The sequence below is a fragment of the Egretta garzetta genome, unplaced genomic scaffold (assembly GCF_000687185.1).
Source record: "Egretta garzetta isolate BGI_Z169 unplaced genomic scaffold, ASM68718v1 scaffold69, whole genome shotgun sequence".
In the NCBI taxonomy this organism is placed as follows: Eukaryota; Metazoa; Chordata; class Aves; order Pelecaniformes; family Ardeidae; genus Egretta; species Egretta garzetta.
Genome location: NW_009260790.1, coordinates 2,786,389 through 2,806,455, shown reverse-complemented (window position 1 = coordinate 2,806,455; position 20,067 = coordinate 2,786,389). Strand labels below are relative to the sequence as shown.

General features: G+C 44.6%; 1 protein-coding gene across 1 annotated transcript in view; it reads right to left on the bottom strand.

Annotated features, from left to right (window-relative positions):
- Positions 1-942: 942 nt before the first annotated feature.
- The window catches only part of UBR4 (ubiquitin protein ligase E3 component n-recognin 4), a 77,791-nt gene continuing 58,666 nt past the window's right edge, over positions 943-20,067 (bottom strand). The window contains exons 92-108 of the mRNA XM_035901868.1: positions 19,899-19,979; positions 17,482-17,569; positions 16,951-17,078; positions 16,399-16,506; positions 16,051-16,170; positions 15,129-15,319; positions 14,611-14,784; positions 13,972-14,071; positions 13,199-13,417; positions 12,816-12,929; positions 12,399-12,541; positions 11,961-12,086; positions 10,993-11,187; positions 8,872-9,096; positions 5,298-5,388; positions 4,564-4,726; positions 943-3,835 (exon numbers count right to left, since the gene is read on the bottom strand). Coding sequence (XP_035757761.1) covers positions 3,771-3,835; positions 4,564-4,726; positions 5,298-5,388; positions 8,872-9,096; positions 10,993-11,187; positions 11,961-12,086; positions 12,399-12,541; positions 12,816-12,929; positions 13,199-13,417; positions 13,972-14,071; positions 14,611-14,784; positions 15,129-15,319; positions 16,051-16,170; positions 16,399-16,506; positions 16,951-17,078; positions 17,482-17,569; positions 19,899-19,979 — 2,331 coding nt within the window. The 3' untranslated portion in view covers positions 943-3,770. The remainder of the gene's footprint in view (positions 3,836-4,563; positions 4,727-5,297; positions 5,389-8,871; positions 9,097-10,992; positions 11,188-11,960; positions 12,087-12,398; positions 12,542-12,815; positions 12,930-13,198; positions 13,418-13,971; positions 14,072-14,610; positions 14,785-15,128; positions 15,320-16,050; positions 16,171-16,398; positions 16,507-16,950; positions 17,079-17,481; positions 17,570-19,898; positions 19,980-20,067) is intronic.

The window sequence follows — 20,067 nt, the reverse complement described above, 5'->3', positions numbered from 1 at the left end:
AATCGTCGAGACTCCACCACTGTCTTGCTGAACGCACGTGATCCACGCGTCTGTCCCCTGCCTGAAAAACAAGCCGCATGTCCAGGGAGATAAATCACTTTTCCTGCATCGGAAGAAATCCAGGGAATCTTTTATGGCATCAAAATGTTGCAGCTCACAGTTGTGTTTATGCTCAGCAGCTCTAATCCACCGCTTGTTTGAAAATACTTCCAGGCAATTACAGTAAGAGACAAAACACAGGAGAGAAACTTGGATGGAGAGCTGGTTGGAAGTGTTGGTAGCAGGGCAGAGAAGAGCGGGAGGAAGGCTTCCCAACCCAGGGGAAAGCTGTCGGGAAGAGCACCCCAGCCATGCAAAGCTTCCAGAAGGGCATTTGCCTGGCTTGAAAAAGGGAATTACAAAGGGAGGAGGCAGCAGGACAGAGGAAACCATCATGAACTACAAGGGGGAAGGTCAAGGGCTTCCTGTCTCTACAGAACAAGCCCTGGGTGCCAGGCGGTTTTGTTTGGGTGCCACCTGCCTGACGGGTTCATGGGATCGCAGAAGCGAGCCGTGGCAGCGGCAACAACTGGATTCAGGCTCACGGGGGCCTTTTTACCTGCAGCGAGCACGAGAGCCTGGCACGTCCCTGCTGAAGCCAGTGCCTGGGGAAGGACTGGGTGCTTTGCTCTCCTTGGGAGGCGTCGTTCCCAAGATTAATTAATAAACAATAACTGGGGCTTGACCCAGTGTGAAGAGCTGTCACAAGGATGTCAGATCGTGTCAGGGAAGCTCTTGCCCGTGAAGTTGGGTTCAAAGCAATTGCGGAGGTCACACTGGCTCTCGTGCATCGCAAAGGATTTTTTTCCTCAAAAAAATGTCTTTTACAAGTAAACTGTTCTTTTTTGGAGAGGAGGTTGACTCTTTATTGTTCAGCTAGTGGGTTGGGGGTTTTTTTTTTGAGGCATTTTCCTCTCAGTCTTGCTCCTCTCTTACTTCTAATTTAAGTAACACACTTCCCCCAAAAGTCTTTGCTGACTTCCCTAGCCCCAGCCAGTGGGGGATTTCGCAGCCCAGGGTGCATCGCCTTTGTGCAGTACTGCGAATGTTTGAGCCTCTGTGTGTGGTCTGCATCAGCTGAAACTTTCCAAAACACTTTCCTTTTGTTCTTGTCCCTCTCTAGGTCTTCTGGGGTTGTTATTGTTAGTCGTGAGTCCCTCCCAAGCTATTCTGCTCCGCGGAAGCACCATCATACTGTTTCCACCTTCTTTTCAAATCTGGCTTCCCCATAAATCACAGCCCTCTTGTGCTCTGGGCAGGGAGGCACTTGATATGCCACCTTTATTTTCCAAAACACATCTCTGGGCCTTTGCAAAACCCTCTAGAGCAGCTCTGAGTAGTTTGTTGCAACTGCGCTTATACTGGTAAGGACACTGTTTATGCCCTCCTTTTAAGCTCCTATTTCCTCGCAGTTGTAATAATGTCGGTGAACAAATGGCAATCGTGTTCTGCTCCTGGTAAGTTTAAGGATCTGCTGATCCAACTGCATGGATAGAAAAAGAATCATTTATGCTGGTACAAACTTCACGAGTTCCTGTAATAGAAGAGACTGCTTCCACCAAAGACCTGTGCCAGCATAAATGGAGCTATGCCAGGATTTGCATCAGCAAAAACTGCACCTACACTGAAGTTACCTCGTTGGGTGAGCTGAAAGGTACTGCGCAAGGTATTTGTAATGTCCTCCTTTGTGCCAGTGAGGCAACGGCTGTGAAGCAAAAGCTGAGGGACTGCCGGGCACGCGGAGGCTGCGTCTGAAGGGGAAAAGATGTATTTTTCTGTGAAAAGACACAGCAAGTAGGTAGCAAGGCAGCCTAGTATTCCTCCCCTGCTTTCCGAATCACATTAATAGTTCTTGTCTGGAGCTTAAATCTTACACAAATGACAAAGTCAAAAAGCCTTGGAGTTTCAGTCTTGCACCTGAACTCTCCATAGTGCGAGGAGCATTAGAACCAGAACATAAAAACCTGATCTCTTGTTACCAGCTCACTGCTGCTTTCAGGAATGGCACTGATTCAAAAGGCCATTTTCTCCAAAAGGGTTCTGAAGTATGGCCCAAGCTACTGCACACCAGTATGGGTAAGCAACGCTTGTGCATCCATAGGTATATTATGGCTGCTTATTTGGAGAGAAGACTGTTAGGTTTGACTTTACAGTGCTTTAAAACAAGGTGTGGTTTTCTCTTTTATGCGGTTAAAAGGCAGGTGAAGTGTAATATCTAAACATCTTTAAAGAAGAACCAACTCCACACGTGAGCCCCCCTCCTGTACCTTCCTAAGGCAAGACAGATTTACCCAACCGACACAGCAGCCCACTGGCATGTCCTCAAGCCCCTTGCAAGACACTAACCCAAACTTCTCGAGGTGGCTTGCTACTCAGCACTCCTCCCCAGGACCAAATCCGACTGCCAGGAGTGACATAAGCACCCAAGGAGGCAAGAAGAAAAACACTGCGCCTTCACCCGTTTGCTAATTGCCAAATCAGAATGCGTGCTCAACACTAACAAAAGGCATCAAATAGGTTGCCGAGTTATTCAGCCTCTAAAATAATTACTATTTATGGGATGGGACGGTGTTAGGATTGCGGAAATTCAAGTTCAAACAGAGACGAGGAAGACAGGGAAAGCTTTATTAGATTCCAGCTTAACCACGTGTCAGCTGGGTTACAGGACAGCAGAACTGGTGGCAAAGGTAAGTTACCAGCATGCACAACTGGGTGGGAAAAGGCAAGGCTGTATTCAAAGCAGGTACTCGGCTTCAGGCCAGGACATGCACACCAGAACTCAAGCTATCGGAAGGGCAAGTGGCTGGCTCAAGAAGTGTGCAGTGTCTATTTTCCATGCATTTTGCTGAAGCTGAAAATTTTACCAGAGAGAGAAAATAAATTCGATGTGAGTAGCATCCCTCTGAGAGGTAACGTCGCCATCCATACTACGCGACTGGAGGCGACAACATGCGCGCTTGTTTTGAATACAGCCTCGGTGAGAGTAAAGTCAGGAAAGACACCGTGATATGCAACATGCCTTGGAGAGGGGTAACACGAAGCGCCAGGGGAGATGACTGCGGCTGGGACAGCTGCCCTCACCCAGGTGAAGAAGGGGTGGAAGGAAACGCTGTCCTTGCAGTCCACGAGTCTCTAAGGCTCATGTCCCACAAGGGGAAACCTGCTCTGCATGTACAATCAGTAAAGACAGTGTCAGCCTGCCTCCTTGCTCACTACGAGCCTTTTGTTTCCTGTGTCTCCTTGTCCAGGCTACGGGCTGGAAAGAGCAGCAGCTCTGAGCCCTGAGAGAAGGAGCTCTGAAAGAAAAGATGAAAAAGAACTTGGCATTTCGGCTACTGCATGGTTAAAGTACTAGTCAAACCCATCTTACCCATTTGTTTGATTTATTTAACTTCAAAGAGGTGCACGCTAAAGCATTAAGATTTACTGGTTTGGATTCCTCTCTGTACAAGTTCTTTCAACCAGCTTGAATACACAAGGCTTTACAGACAGAAGCACTGAAATACAAGATAAAACAAATCTAAATTCCAAATCACTCCAAGAAGAAAAATTGTAGAAAATAAAAACAAAACAAACAAACAAACAAACCAAAAACAAAAACAAAAAAACCCCAAACCAAAACCAAAAACTGCAGCACTCCTCAGGGAAGTACAGACCGCACAAGGAGGAACACAAAGGGATGGAAGGCAAGCTAGTGTAGTCTCTGCCCAATGCTTCTCTGTGCTGGCGGCTCAGGGGATGGAGTTCAAAAGATCCTTGAGGAAGCTGTCGGGATCGTTGATTTCTGATAAGAGTCCTTTAAACCAAAGAAGACAACACAGAATAATTAGTTCCACAAGGGGTTTTCTCCTGCCCACATCAGGGATTTGTGCTAGGGCATGTGTAAGTTAATAATGACAGCTGCAATGTTATTTTAAGTATGGACAGGACGAAGATAAACCCTTGTTGGATGCATGTACAGAAGGGACCAAAGTGTGTACATTGAATCCATGTGGCACTTGCTCTTGTCGCAACAGAGTCACTGTAGGGACCCTGCTAGCTGCTGCCTGGCAGCTCCATACGTTGGACAGGCAGAGACTGGCCTGGGACACTACTAACTCCTAACGAAGTAAGAGTAGCTTCTCCACATGTTAATTTTCAGCATCTCCTGACTCTTGGGGATACCAAAATCCCTATGGCAGGAATTCCCTCTGCCTCTAGCAGACTGTCACATCTGTTTATCAGCCTTCAAACCACATACACTCAAAACCACCCTTAAGCTGTGATGTCCGTGTGTATGTTTAACAGAGCAGGGGGAGGACCCGCAGGATCAGGCGAGAGAAATTTTCCTGTCTGGGGATGCTCAAGCGTGTCTCCCAACTGTTTTTGAAATAGCTTAGGCAATAGCCAGAGTGCCAAGGGCTCCTCCTCTCGCCGCCTCGTACAAACAAGCTGCGGCAGCGGTGTCAGGAATGCTGCTGTCTCAAGCAAGCAGCAGTCACGAGTTGCATAAGACAGCCTATAAAAGGGAAAGTGCACACTTACCAGCCACATCCAAAAACTCAGAAAATGTTTCAACTGGCATGAACTCCTCCTGGAAGGTTTTCAGGGCCTTGTCTGCAGCTTCGTGTATTGGCATGTCATTGTGTCGTATGAATTCAGCAAGAGAGTAGGACCAGCCTCCCTCTGTGTTACTGGTAGGCACCTTCTAAGAGAGGGGAAAATGGGACCAAATCAGTCCAAAAAATAACTATTTAGAAGAATAACTGCAAACCCTGATGCCTTCTCCTGTTGCTCTCGGCACTTGCATCCCCTGCCTCTTATAAAACAAGCCACATAGAAGAAGCTACCCTCTATGTGACTTTATAATCTTTTTGTACAGAATGCAAACAAGGTTGTGGGCGTTTTCGAACCCTAATTATTTAACCTTCTTTGGAAGCTGCCTGTTTCCTTCTGGTGGATGCCCCTATCTCCTTCCTTACCCAACTGTTTCCCTGGTGCAGCTCTGAATGTCCTTGTTTTAGTGAACGACAAACAGGGGCGAAAAAAAAAAAAAAGCAAATACACAATACAGGAGTGCTGCAAACTGGGAAAGTCTCTCAATCCTTCAGACACCAAATTCCAAGGGGTACAATAAGCACAGGCAGCCTCTTACGGCCTTTCTGCTCATACAAGGTGAAATTTTATGTTTACAATGATCTTGGAAAAAGGGGCTTCAAACTCTGCCTTCTATTTCAGATGCATGCAGTTGCTCAGATGAACTTCAGTGTTTTTCTTACCTTGAACATGTTGTAAATGAGATCTACTAGGGCCCAGAAGAGAAGGCCAGAGCGGTACGTTGCATATTCCTTCACCGTCTTATCTGCCAGTCTAGGAAGATAATGAAATCAATCTTTGAGTTAATCACTTTACCATGCTTTGGTAACCAATTTGATGAATAGCATGAAAGCTGAAACAGCCAAAAAGCCTATCAATAATGCGCAGGGGAATGGCTCCAAGTGAGCTTTGCTGTGTGCTCTTGGACGCAAAGCAAACATTAGGCATCCGTAATTTCTGTGCAACAATTCCTCTGGGTAGGAAGTCACTTTACCAGCTGTGCCTAGTGTAACCAAAGCAGTTAGCCAATGAAACCTTATTTCGCAGGAAGAAAATAAGCGCAGAGGGAAGTGCACTGCTAAGACTATGTAGGAAGTCAACAGCAAAGTCGGACAAAGCAATGCACAGCCCCCATCTGTATGCTCACTGCTTGGAGTACAACAGAGTCCTGAAGAAATAACTAAGCCTAGTTTTCAGACACGGCCTGGATCGATGACAGAGAACAAATTTTTGCTTCTAACTCACAAAAGCATTTCTGAAAGACTCTGAGGGAAATAGCTTGTCCTTGAAGAAATGGAGGAATTTCCATGTAATATCTTCCTGGTTATTCTGTCGCCAGGGAAGGAGGACTTCTGCTTCTGGAAATTCAGCATCTGGCTGGAGAAATGCTATAAAAGGTGCAGAGCTGTCCTGGGATAACAGCTCCTGAAGTTTACAGGATTAATCACAAACAGGTTCTGGCAAGGCAGAATCTCCTGCCAGCAATTCTAATGGGTTTGGAATTTTCTTGCATGCGTTTCTCAGGTACATCTGCCTCCATCACATGCCGCCTCCTGCTTGCCACTTACAAGCTTTGGGGGGGGGAAAAAAAAAGCCCTTTTTTATGCATCTAGAACGAGTTCAGCTGACACTAACGCAAGTCAGCAAGACAAAAGGATATCGCCTGACCATGGGTCCAGCTGGGGGGTTTTTTGGGGGGAAATGAACATTTTGCTGCTCTATTCTAAAAGGCTACATTTGTGTGTCTGCCCTTAAAATAGGCGGCTTGGTAGGTGGCAGTCTGCTTGGGCAGCTAGGCTTAATTATTTAAAGGAAAACCAATTAGTAAAGGTGACTAAATTTCCATGGGAAGAACAGCAACTTAGAGCGAGGCTAATTCTAGACTCCCGAATACTGCAAGACAGGGTTTCTTTTTATGTGAATGGTTTTGATCTAATTGGAGTCTGCTCCTTTAATTGAAAACTAAAAGGCCCTTGTGGGTTAAGTCTGGTAGCTACCTTCTGGAACAGCTACTTCATATAATAGCTGCCGCATTTTCATTAATGTAAGCTGGGTTCAGGCTCATCAGCTATGCATGGATTGCCAGCAGAAAGTTAGACATGAACACTTTGGGAGCCTTGCTTCTCTCATGAATATTTTAGAAAGGTCACAGTCAGGAGCAAAAGGAAAAAAAAAAAAAATCAAAAGGATATTTTCCTCCCAGATGAAAGCTATACTGCAAAGTGTCTATAGGATTTTTCTAGCCAGAATTCTTGGTTCAGTAGTAACGAGCCAGTAACAGGTCACTTAATTCAGTCCTTTCTGTTTACAAACAAAGAACAAACCCAGAATTCCTATCCAACCCGCTAACATCATCTCTGGATTTAAATACAAAGCATTTCTAAAACCCAGAAGGTGCTGAATATCCCTCACATTGGCCTTGTAGACAAACTGCGATAGCTGTAGCTCCTGGCAGAGACAGAAGACATTTTTGGCTAGATTCTCCTCAGATCTGTCTTACAGTGACTAATCCCAGCTGAGCAGCTGGATAAAACACCTAACCAGGGCACTGGGGTTTTTGTTGCCTTCATTGACGTACGAGGGAATGTAGACCATTGCCTGCACCTTCATTAGTAAGATCTACAGGCCTTTTTTAGGATCACAAGTTGATCCTCAGCTGCTTTTAGATGCACTCTTGGTTCTTATAGCGACTCCTCTCCATCTCCCCCAGTAAAGGCAGCAGTGAGTCCTTGCGTCTCTCAAACCTTCAGCCCATGCCACCCCGAGGTACTCTGAGTGGTGGTGCTCCCAGATAACACCCTTCCACTGCATCTAACATGGAATGCTAATTTTAATCTTTTCTATGCAGACATATTGCTCTGATGTTACAGACGCTGGCTTCCTCTCTGCCTTCGCCTACAAATTCAAGGTATTGGCACTTATCTGCAGAGCATTTCACTGTCCATCGCCCTCTTCCTGATTTTCCACAAGAATAAATAAGCGCAGACCCTGGAAATAAGAACAGCCATATTTCTATTTCTGAGCGGTATTATCAGTGGAAGGCTTTGTGCTCTCTTAAGTCTGCGGGGATTAAAGAAAGCCCTTGAATAAACCTTGACATAATTCCTGAGAACTACTTCTGAGTGTTTTCCCCTGAAATTCCAGAGATTGGATGGTTTAGCTGGAAGTTTCTTGCTATGTCCATTTCAATATGCTTTTATTACATATATGCTTAGAGATAAGTTGGGAGAGAAACAGAATAATTTACTGAGGGTTTTAAAAAACACCAAACATCCACAGCAAACCCACACAGGGGTTTTGCTTTACCACTCTTTCGCAGGCCACATGACAAGATGCACGTCCTTGTGTCTGAGAAAACAGACCTCCACGATAATATCGCCTGTAACTGTTAAACCCCCTTTCCCAGAACTCAGGCAGGGTGGCGGAAATAGGAGACACGAACACAGAGCAGGCTGAGCTTGAGCAGCAGAAACCAGCGCAGAAATCAATACAGGAGCCCCTTTAAGGGCTCTTTCACTTTTGATGCCTCTAATAGCATTGATGCATGCTGTGTTGTGTGTTACTACAATGTAATGACTTTATCAAACAGATAATTAGTGTCATCAGAATAAGAATGCCCTTTAAGGCGACTTAGAATAATAATGAATTTATTCCTAATTATGACAGCTATTTAAAATCATCTTTTCAGAAAGTGGAATTCCCCTTCCTTCTCTGGAAATACGTGCTTTTGTCAGGCAGGCACAGCCACTTATTCTTGTACTTCAAGTGCTTGACAGCTGCTATTGATTTTTTTCTTTTTTAAAAGCAATGGCATTTGATTTCTATTTCTATTTTTCTATTTAAGGAAGCTGGTGCACTGATCAAAAGAGCACAGAAACAGCCTCTTTATTAAGGCAAGCAGAGAGCAGGCTAGCAGCTCTGAAACAGCACACAGCGAAGTTACTACAGCGTTTGACCTGAGGTGGGGGGAAATGAGCATCTTACCATTTTCCTGCTTTTAGCTATACTCCTAGGAAAAGCATCGTTTCCACTGATCAACTGATCGATCCGCTCCAAAAAACACCCAGAACTGAACACTCCTGCTCATACCTCTGCAAAGCTGAGTACAAAGCTACTCAGACGGGTTACTATCTGCTGTTCTAAAATATGCACACTCCTTTCCTCAGCTCCCCATAAGCTGTCACGGGGCTCTGACGACCCTGACAGTAATGTGAGCAAGGTGGCAGCTGCAGAGCAGCAGCAGGGGTGCTGGCTAACCTGCTGGCTCCCCCTGGTGACACCACTCGCGCGTGGGAGGTGACGAGGAGCCTCTTGAGGATCTCCACTCGCATGGCTTTCCACTTCTCGGGGGGCAAGATGTGCAGCGCCAGCACAGTGTAATAATGGGGCCCGTCCACCTCGTAGGCACTCTCCACCCACTTCTCTTTGGGGTGCTCCATGAAGCTCTGGAGGTTTTTCTCTTCCCTCGAAGTTGCTCGAGTTCTGAAACACAAGAAAGGCTTCAGCAGCTGTTCTGGCTCTTACATGTTAATTTGCTACATCTCAGGAGCTTTTTGTAAAGGAAACACAGGAGAAAGCAGCGCTAGCTTTGCACGGTCAGGTTTTTCCCCAATTCATCCACTGGTTGAGCATTTGCTCTCAGTGAAGCACACAAGCCTAGCAAACTCACTTTTCCTTGGAGCTGTGTATGGTACTAGAGAGGTCTGCAAGGCAGTTGGCATTGCCCCAGTAGAGGGCAATACTACTGTAAAGCTACTTTTTTTTTTTCCAGAGAAAAAATAGTCAGGCCAGCCAGTCCATGTGTTCAGGTTGTACCATCTCCCGTCTGACACTAAGCACGTGAGTGCAGCTCCTACAGCCAGACTTTAGAATCAATTTATGTTATTCATCTACCGCAAAAGCAATCACAGAGAATATAGAGGCCAATTTCAAAACCAAAAAGATAGTGAATTTACTGTAAGCTTATATATGTAATTTTTTCCTTTCCCCTGGCTCCAGTCTCTTCAGGAGTCCTGACACCCCAGAGCCGACCGCGCAATCTCTGTGTTACAATAGACCTTGCGAAGATGTACCACCCTTTCCCACAGTCTCTTGCTCTACGCCATCAGAAATAGGCTTCCAGCCAGGTAGGTCCCTCAATTTTTCAGTTAGATATGCCCTCCCTATCAGTAAGGTATAAAGCAGTATCCCTAGCAGATAAAGCTGTGTCTGGGTGTCAGTGTTGTCTGACCTTTTAATTTGCTGCATGATGCAGCTGGTAGCCAACTAGTAGCTCTTCATTTTCTCCACTTAATATCAAACATGTCTTTAGAAAAAAATAATGTCTGGAAACTACATAATGCATTTTTATACAACAGCCGCACAGCGGGTTCTGGGCTCTCTGGTGCCAGTAAGCAGACTAACGAGATGAAAAGAATAGTTTTATTTATTTGTCTCCCAAGGGACTCAGAAAACAATAGCACAGGGATCTGGAGATAGATATTAAAAACAATAGACAAACTGTATTAGAGCCAAAATGTTGATTAGTTCCAGGCAGGAACACGAGAGAGATTTCATTGCACTCTATTTGGAGTAACCTTGGTTGAAGAGGGCTGTATTTTAACATTTATACCCTCATCTAATTAGTATTACTTTCTAGTATCTAACTACACAAATAAAAGGCGTATAGGCTTTACATTTCCGCATGGGGTACTGTATTATCCGAACCAGCTCATGCATTCCAAAGCATTTAGGTGCTTATAGATTTGTACACTTAAGACATTGTGTCAAGCCAAAGCACGCACGTATCTTATTATGCTTTGCATAAATCTTACTGAAACACTTCAGCAGAAGTGTTCCTATGCTGCTGTTTATTGGTAAAAATAATAATAAAAAAAAAAATCTTGAAAATGTCAGGAAAATATGATGGACCTGAACACTACAGGAGAATTCCAGTATGTCAAAACTGATTGTGTTATTTTAATAGTGGATAAAATGATACCAGAGTTAAGTTTTCAACTAACAATTACTTCATCATAGTGTCTCTCTTCTGTCTGCTCCAGAGAAAATTAAGCTGGCAGCGTTTCTTTAATCTAATAAGCCTGTTGCTCACCCCAGAGGTAATAATTACGTCTAGAATGGAAAGAGAAGCTAATTCCCAATTGCTTTTACTCAGTATGTTCCCTGTTATCCTGCATGTTCAGGCAGCGCTTTACTCCAAACAACATAAACCTGTAACAGTCTGCTTAAGATGTGCAATTTGGTTTCTCCTAAAACTCTTGTGTGATTTCCCATCTTTCTTGCCACATACATGTAACAAAGCCCAGCCTGCAGCCCTCATAGACCTTTCCAAGACCAAGAGTGGAAGGCAGAGGTTGTTGCTAAGAGAAAGGTACTGACGTGTTGAGGACGTAGAGCACCGTGTGGATTATGTATGGAATGAGGTGTATGTTGCTCTCCCTTCCTCCTCCTCCAGTATCTATGCTGAATGATTGCTCCATCGCAAAACGGAGAAATAGCAGTTTAATGTCGTGGACATTGAGCTGGTAGGTGGGTTCCCGCTGCCCTGTGCATTCCTGGAGGTATGTGTTGTGTCTGAAAAACAGCAGTATGTGTTACTTTATTAAAAACTTTATTAAACTTTCTTCTTCCACACCATAGCTCAGGATCTGAGCAAGTATTTCACAGAAACACTTTAAAAAATGAACAGAATACAAAAATGCAAGCATTGCTACCTTCGATTAACCTCCCAAAAGGGAGTCTCTCGGCTTACTCTGGCAAATCTAATTCCATCTGCATATACACTCATCGATACTATTTTCGTATGTCCAGGGCTTGGGATACAGCTCCCTGGCTCAAATGCACTGAAGATGTTACCAGTCCTCATTTCTAACATGACTGTACAAACCCAACACAAGGTGGACCAGAATATTAACAGGATAAACCATCTCCATCTGCTCTAGGTTAAGTGGTCAGGCTACTGTAACTCACTACCATCCAACAGAGGTTTGGAAATCTATGCAAGGGAATCTGCTGGTGTCAGACAGGTTTGGGTTTTTTTGTAAAGCAGAGGGTCATTGCACTGCAAATGAATCAACATGGTTACTGCATGCTGCAGCTTCAGGATTGACCAGGGGCTAAGGACGTAATGAATTTATTTATTTATATGAAGCCAAAAAGCAGGCAGACACCCACACTTTTTTAGGAGATGTGCTCTTGATGGTAGAATCTGAAATGGCTCGGGTTTACTAAGATTTAGCTGCCATCATCTGTGATTACATGGTTTGAAACTAGCACACCTCTGTGGCAACGTACTAGTTCAGCTACCCAAATGCAGAACGGCTCAAGAAGTAACTTTTTCTACTCACCGTGCTAAGCAAGTAGCAAAAGCAGACTCTGGCACATGAGGTCCCCAGACTGGCAGGAGCCCATTACACTTGGTGTTGGCATTTTGCAGGGCTGCACTCTCCCATTCTTCACGGCCACGAGCAAGTCTGCATTGAGAAAGCAAGCCACACCCAGGCAAGTTAGAAGTATGCAAGATTTTGCCTAAGAAAATATCAAAAATTTGACAATTCCACCCAGGCCTTTTTCAATTATGGACTTCACTTCCCAGTGTCCAGGCCTGACCTCTATTTGGCACATTAAAGCAGATCACAACAGAGGAGCCCATGGCTGTCTCCAAGCTGCAAAGCGATCAATTCATAAGCAAACCCATCCCGAGTTACGAGGCCAAGTGCCATGCCCACAAACCACCTCGGAAAATAACACCAACCACCACCATCCAGCTTGTGATCGGAACGTACCTAACAGCTGCAAGGTGACAATCGTAGTGGACAATGTTGAAGTGAGAGACTGTGCTGTATCCCTGTTGCTTTCGGGGCTTGTTCTCAAACTCCTCTAGTGCAACGCGTTTGGTGAAAGTATAAATACCTAGGACTTTCGTAGGCTGCAATGACATAACAGCTATGTTAAAGATCAATCACTTCTGTTCATACTATTTTGACACTGCACTGATTTTCCCTACTTCAAACTTACACTGATCAAATCTTTTTCCAGCTTTCACTGGAAGCACACCTCCACTTCCCAACCACCTCTGGAATTACCAATCCCAAGAACCAAACCTGAGATTTCCTCATATCCCAGAGCCAACGCACCAATCCTTGTGCAACCGGATACGTTTGCAAAGCCACCAGCTGAGAGGACCTCGTATCTCACTTTACCTGAAACTTGTATCCTTCCCGGCAGATGCAGCAAGTCAGACCTGGTTCTTCTATAAGTTCCTCCATCTGTTTAAGCAGCGCTGTCTTGGTCACTACCTGACCCTTCTCATTTGTCTGAAAGAGAGAACAACTCAAGCAGGTTAAAAAGACAATGATGAACACCACCATCCCCACCACTGTAACAGGAATGCCCAGCCCATTTCCCAGCCTGCTATTAGCAACCGTATTTACTCTCCCAGCAGCACCAGGCAAACCATGGGCTTGAGCCCTGCAATATTTGTCAGTAAATCATTTTACACAATCCCTTGTTGTGGCAGTTTTAGCAAGACAGAAATAAAAGATCACTAGATCACTACTCTGCAGTCAGGGCAAACAGACATTACCGTCATCCCCAGAGTGCCCAAGGCCTTCTGTCTCATTGCCATGGCCATGCGCTTCTTCTCTGCACGTGTCTCCTTCCGGGCAGCATCAATCTTCTTATTCACCTCTGGATGTTCCCTTAGTGCCTCCAGAAGATTCTCCGCTAACGTCCCGATCCCTTCATCACTAGACACCTGCTCCAGCTTGTGCAGGTTGGTAATCGAGTCTGTACCTATTAGCACCTAATAGGGGTTGAAACACAGCACTTACTTCAGAAAAAGGATGCACATGGCACTAACTGTTCCCTCTAATCCCACAAATGACAGCTGAGCAGCAGCACTGATCTGGAACAATTTTTGCCAAGTGTCTGTCTGTCTTTGATGCTCCTAATGGACCCTGGACCCTAAAACTGCGTATGGGACTGGGGCAATTTGCTGCTACACTGGCCATTACTAAGAGGTCAGACATAGATGTTGGATAAAGAGCATTCTTAAAACAACAATGAGGCCCTGAGAAGCCTATCAATACTATATAGTTCACAGTCCTAAATTACCTTCTCTTCACATTGGTGTGTAAATCTCACACCACACAGAATGAGAAGATATTTAAGTCAAAACTTCTGCCCTCCAGACTTTTCCAGACTAGCAGATGATACCTGAAGCTGGTGTGTCTCTCCAAGCCCAACAAAAAACAGTGTAGAATCAACTACTATAGAAATAACTGCTTGGCTACAGCCACAAAAAGCAGCGTAACAAGCCAGTCAAGTCCTGCCTGGCTTTCAGGACAGTCTTCTTACCTGCGTAGCAGGATGCTGTGTAGCAAGTCCACGGAGCAGGCGCAGGATAAAAGGAAGTGCAGGTCGAGATAAGAATTTCTTCCATATGTCTGCATCCAAACTGCACAGAAAACAAGAGGCAGCAGCTGAAGTCAGTCACCCGTTCCGGAAAGCCACTTGGCGGTCAGCCAGCAGCACAGCTTGCAGAGCGCAGGCTGCAGGCAAGACAAGCACCCTTCCCCCTGTGTCCCTCCTCCGTTAATTAATGAAGTGACATTCACACTCCCACTTCCATGTTGTGCATGCTAATAGCCATAGTGTCAACTCTTAGCCTTGGGATTTGTTTTATGCTCATGAGCTGGGCATCAATAGCAAAAGCTCTTACAGTGCAATAGGCAGGGAACAGGTAGGAAACACAAGCATCGTGATATCCAAGAAATCAGCCTGGATGGGTATCAAACGGGAAGATTACAGGCCCATCTCCATAGTAGCCCATCTCTATAGTAGCACTGTCTCACCAGACCCTCTGCATCACAGCTGTACCAAATCTAAATGCTTCTGAATATCGACTTGTTAACGGCTTTCTTGGAAGATTGTTGTGGTGATGAAATGAGAGAAGGATGTTCAGGATTATGACATACATTAAGTAGTGACTCTTACTTCTTTGCACTGGGAATGTGCTTTTTCATGTAGTCAAGGGCATTCTGTGTAATTCCCTTCTGAAGGATGAGGTCTTTCAGCTGATGGCCGTTGCTGTTGTTCTTTATTCCTGCGGCTATTTTACAGAAGCAGTCTAGGAAAACTTTATCATCTCCACTGTGCTCCTCATCATACCTGAACGAAGAGAAGAAATGGTAACTTGGAGGCTCTCCAAAAATCTCTGCCTGTAATTTGCATTACATTATTGCTGAACGCAAGTAACCTACTCCAGCTCAGAGACTCAGAAAAGACTTAGACCCTTGTCACCTCAGAATATACTCTAAAGCCCTATTTCTCAAGCTACACGCTTGCATATTTCTTTTAAAAATGGCTTAGAAGTGAAATAGGAAATTAAGCTTATGCACTAGGAATCTCTGAAGCTCTGCATTACACTGAAGTAAGCATCAATGAGAAAAAATGGTATAGACTTGTCAGTACAACTGATTTAACGAGCTTTTAGTTGAAATATGACAACATACTTATCGAAATTACAGTAGGGCTTGAATCGATCGACCAGAATCTGCATTTTCTCCATTTCCCCGAAGGACAGGTAGGGGATGATGCGTAATAGGCCTTGCAAGACACTGAGATTGGAACGGACAAAAGTGCTGTTAATCTGATCAAGCAACATTACCAGCTGATCTTTGTCACCGGTTAGGAGGAGGTTACCCTGCAAAGGAAGAGGAGCACAATTTATGTTCAAGAATAAATCTACAACCTTCAAGAAAACTCTCACTCTAGTAGCTGGTAGACTACTCCAGTCTTGAAGGATTAGAGGTCTCGACCCTGATAAAGACAGCCTGGTGAAGAACCCAGCCTCATTCCCAAATGCCTTGTGGAATGGCTGTATGAACTCCTCTGGCTGACACCTGACTTGTTCCACCTTCTATTAAAGCATTTTCCAGTCAAAAAGGTCTAATAATTCCAACCCAAAGGACATCAGATTCGTATATACCATAGTTTAAAAAGATGAGTGAGAAACTCTTCTCATTCTCAGTCCAGCTGAGATACAGTTTTCGTCCTCAATTAGCTGGAAAATCAATCACGTTTTCAACACATATGAAAACGCTCAAAAAAACAAGGCAGAGCTGCGTCTTTTCTTGTCTCTCACTGGCCTGTGGCCCAAAGCAGCAAGGACGGGATCCAAGCAGTGTCTAATAACCCCCACCCCAACTGTGCAAGAATCATTCTAAAGAAGCCTTGCAGTGCTTTTGGTTCAGGGCACTCCTCTTGCCCTACCTCCAAGGCCTGCTAAGACATGCCAGCAAGCGTAACAAGGGTTAGGCTCCCATTTAGCACTCCTCTACAGCTCCTGAAGCCCAGCATCACCATAATAAGGTATCTGCAAGCCTTGAATCCCAGTCAACATTTCCATTCGTGCACTCGACCCCAGGCTCTCACCTTGTCCTCACTCAGAGGTTCTGCATTGGATTCATCCAGTATGATCTCCATTATACTGAGCACTTGTTCTGCCACGGCCGCTCCTCCGCTGTCCTTACTTTCTTGCTCAGCCACCAGAGCCTGGAGAAGATGGCAGGAGTTATTGCAACACCAGCAGTAACTGGTTTAACTGACCCACACACTTTCACTCACTAACAGATAAGGAATGGCTAACAGATAGTTTGCAGTTCCAGTCCAGCAATATTTAAGATCTCTCGTAGCTGTCATAAGGCAGCATAACAGTCAGAGGTAGTTTAAAATAACTAGAGTCCACGGAAAACATGTTTTGAAAGTCCAGGCTGTCCTTACCAAGTTAAGAGTTCCCAGCATGACATTCAAAGTGTTCATCTCCGGCTTGACCAACTGCTGACGATTTATTTTCACCTTCACACAGTAGCTAAACAGTTTTAACAGCACCTACAAAATACAGAGAATGCGTTCTCTACAGTACCTTCAAAATGAGTAAGAGGATTTTGCTGAAACTAAAAGCATCTGATAATATAGCCAGTTTCCAGACTTCTGGTGTAAAGTACAAGCCAGATTTTTAGACCAATATTAACCTTAGGACAGCTTTGGTTTTCAAGTAAGGCCAAGGCAGAAAACAATCACTCCGGCAAGATAGGATTTAGTCTTACCAACTCCTCAGCTTCTACACACTTCAAAGGCTTTGTATAGAATTGTTAACCAAGAGGAACAGAAGAGAGAAAGGAGGAAATTCTTAGGTTTTCATGAATTAGTGAATTGAAACCTCTGCTCCAACACTTAAACTGCAACACAAGGCAGACAACTAAACTTCAATAACATCTGTGGCATTTTCCAGCACGTAACTCCTGACCCCAAAGAACAGAAGCTGAGACTCACAGTTAAGAGGTGCCGGCCTTGTTTGAAGTCCTTGATTCCAGTCAGTCTGTTGAGCATGCATTCCAAGCCTCCGCACTGAGCCATGACACCTGCCATCTTGTAAACTTCTTCCTCATCCTCCTCTTCATCTACAGGACAGACACAGATTGTGAAGAGAGGAAGCAGCCACAACATGGCAAGCTCGTGCAGTCCCCTGTCGTGCAGGGACAAAACAGTGAAGCAAAATAGAAAGTACAGGAGGACACATTTACCAACAGTTCAAGTCACTTTGACTATTGAATATGAAAAGAATTCTGAGCAGGAACATGAAGCAGGGCCAGGCAGAACAGTCCTGTGCCATGCAAGCGTTCACGTTTAAAGTATAGACTTAAAGCATTGTTAAAATCCTCCTCCTAGGTGAAGCAGGTAAATGTAGCAAAAGCAACGTCAATCAACTTTAAGCTCACTGCTGTAAGGATAATAGTGTCATTGCTCTGCAGCGAACCTCAGGTTTCAAATCTAATCCCAGCTTTCAGGAGACAAGTGCATTACCAGTAGTGGAATCGAGAGACTCGATGAATTCCTCAGTTGCATCTCCTAGTAACCCTCGCATGCGGTAAATGATCCTCATCGGCTCCCCCTGCAAGAGAGGAGAGCGTTATATTAACTATATCTCTGCAGACACTTATATACAAGCCCGGTTCTCGTTACAGTGTATAATGGACACTCCAGCCACAGTTCTCCTTTGTGCTGTTTTGACTGCGGATGGTAACACAGAGAAACCTTTCACTCCCTCGTTCTCCCCTTACTGAGATGAATTAAAAACAACACTAAAGCCACCACCTGCAAAAACATCAATAACTCATCTGTTGGTCTGTCTGCCTTTTCCTAGCATTGCCAATTAAATGGACAGGCTGGAAATAAACAGCTTCTTCCTCCTTATATCTTCTCCAACAGTTTCCTTCAGTGAAAGATCTAGCCAAGCAAAATGTGATCATCTACAAGGAAATGCCTGCTTTCCACGGCAACCTTTCCCTCCAAGGGTATTGCACAGCATACCTGGGAAATACAGGGATCAGGCACAGCCCAGTAAATGAAGCAGGAGAGGCTAATTGGATGAGTGCTTTCAAACAGATAAAATCTGCAGTGATGGAAAATGGAAGAGGAGGAGTAAAAGGCAATTTAATGAGCTTTCAGTAAGACAGTATATTACTAAAATGATACAGCTAAACCCACTGAAGCACAAGCTGTGCTTTTACCCTGGGAAAGGGCTAGTTTTCCAGATGCATTTCCACCTGGAAATACTGACAGCATATCACTAAACTTTCCATTTTAATCCATAGGCCTGAATAAAAAGCAGAAAAGAAAAATCCCAGATTTGGGAGCAGGAGACCTTGCAAGAGAAAACCTGTCAGAGAGCGCACTAAGCCTAATGTGGAATAAGCAGTGCTTAATGTCACAGCAAATACATAAGCACAGGGAAAGCCCCGGGGGGAAGATCTGCTCAAAGGCCATGCTAGAGACCAGCAATTAACACCACAGGGGCCCTGGTAAAATGGCAGATGAACAAAAAAAGCCAGTGAGAGACAAGGGAAACAAAAAGGGGCCTGAGGTTGCGTTCTTGTGCGCCTGTCTATTTCCTAGGGAACATGAGCTGCGGCTCCAGAAGCGCTTTGCAGAGGGGCACACAAAGGAAGACGGATGAAAGCTGTTCATCGACAGGAATGCTGAGCAAACTCTGCCTTTCACCATCAGCACTGCATCCTGGGAGAGCCGCACGTCAGCTACAGCTCGGCATCTCCCAGGAACAGCACCTTGCTGCTCTGAGCGGGCAGGCAGGCTGGGGCAGTGCATGCGATGATTTCCCTCAGTAACTTGATTAGAGTTCAAATTAGTCTTCACAGATTCAGACCAGCACTGCACTTCCCTATTCAAGTTGGCACCTTGCTAAAAAATTATCACCTAGCTTTGGGTTTGATTTTGCAGTACAGAAGGCTTTTTTACTTAAATAAAGCTTGATGAGAACCATTCCCCGTATCATAATTCACTGAAAAGAGGCATTTTGTTTGAATTCTTCCCCACAAGCATACCAAACAAATGGTTTCAGGAAACCAAGGTTTCAGTCACTTTTGACTGCAACACAAGAGTAAATGGGGAACGAACAAGAAATGTTGGGCAAATCGGTCATCTTTTATGATCTGAAGTGCTACTAGCAGTGCCTGTAAAGAATATATTCGTAACAGGCAAGATTTAGTCTGATGGATTCCTTCTCAGTGGGAGATTATTTCAGTGGCTACAAAAAAAGGAAGGAGGAGCCTGTTCTGGACCATGTCCGCCTCTGGAACAAGCTGGCCTAGTCCCTTAAGACTGTTGAGTCCATTTCTTCATCTGAAACACAGGCAATACCCACTATTAAGAACAAACTGGGATGATGAAATCTGTCAAGTTTTTGAGATCCTTATATGAAAGGCACAAGAGCAGAAGTGCAAAGTAATACAGAGAAATGTTGGATGCTCTCTCTGCATAAATAACTTGGGTTCATCTCTGAAGCGCAGATTGATGGAGCAATCTGGTGTCCCTGTCTGTACACACGCATTAAACTGTCACGTGCAGAGAGAGTGTGAAATGTGCTTTGAAAGGCGGTGACACAAAGTTCAGCTATTTCCCCAAAGGAACGTAAGAAAGTTTGTTACTCAAGAAGACAGTTCACGTATCTGACACGCTACACAGCTAAGTTCCCAAACACTCATCCAGGTCAGCGTTATGTGCTTTTAAATCACTTACATTGGAGAACTGAGTAACGGTCTATCCTAAGGGAACACAAAAAAGTGCTGACCAATTATACCCAAGAAATTATATGCCAGAAAATAAATCCTGATGTGTGTGATTTTTATTTTTTCCCCCCATTTTTTTGTTAATATCGAGGACAGATGCTTCGTGCTGTTAATATATATAAAGATAACACATACCTCATTAGTGGGACACCACACCTTCTTGTAGACCTCAGCCACAGGCAGATCCAAACTGATGATCTTATTGTTCACCAGAAGCTGGAAGGGAGAGAATAAAAAGTCAAGAAGCAGCTCACATTGCATCACCATTCTAGCAATCATCAGCTGCCTAGAAATGGCATCACAC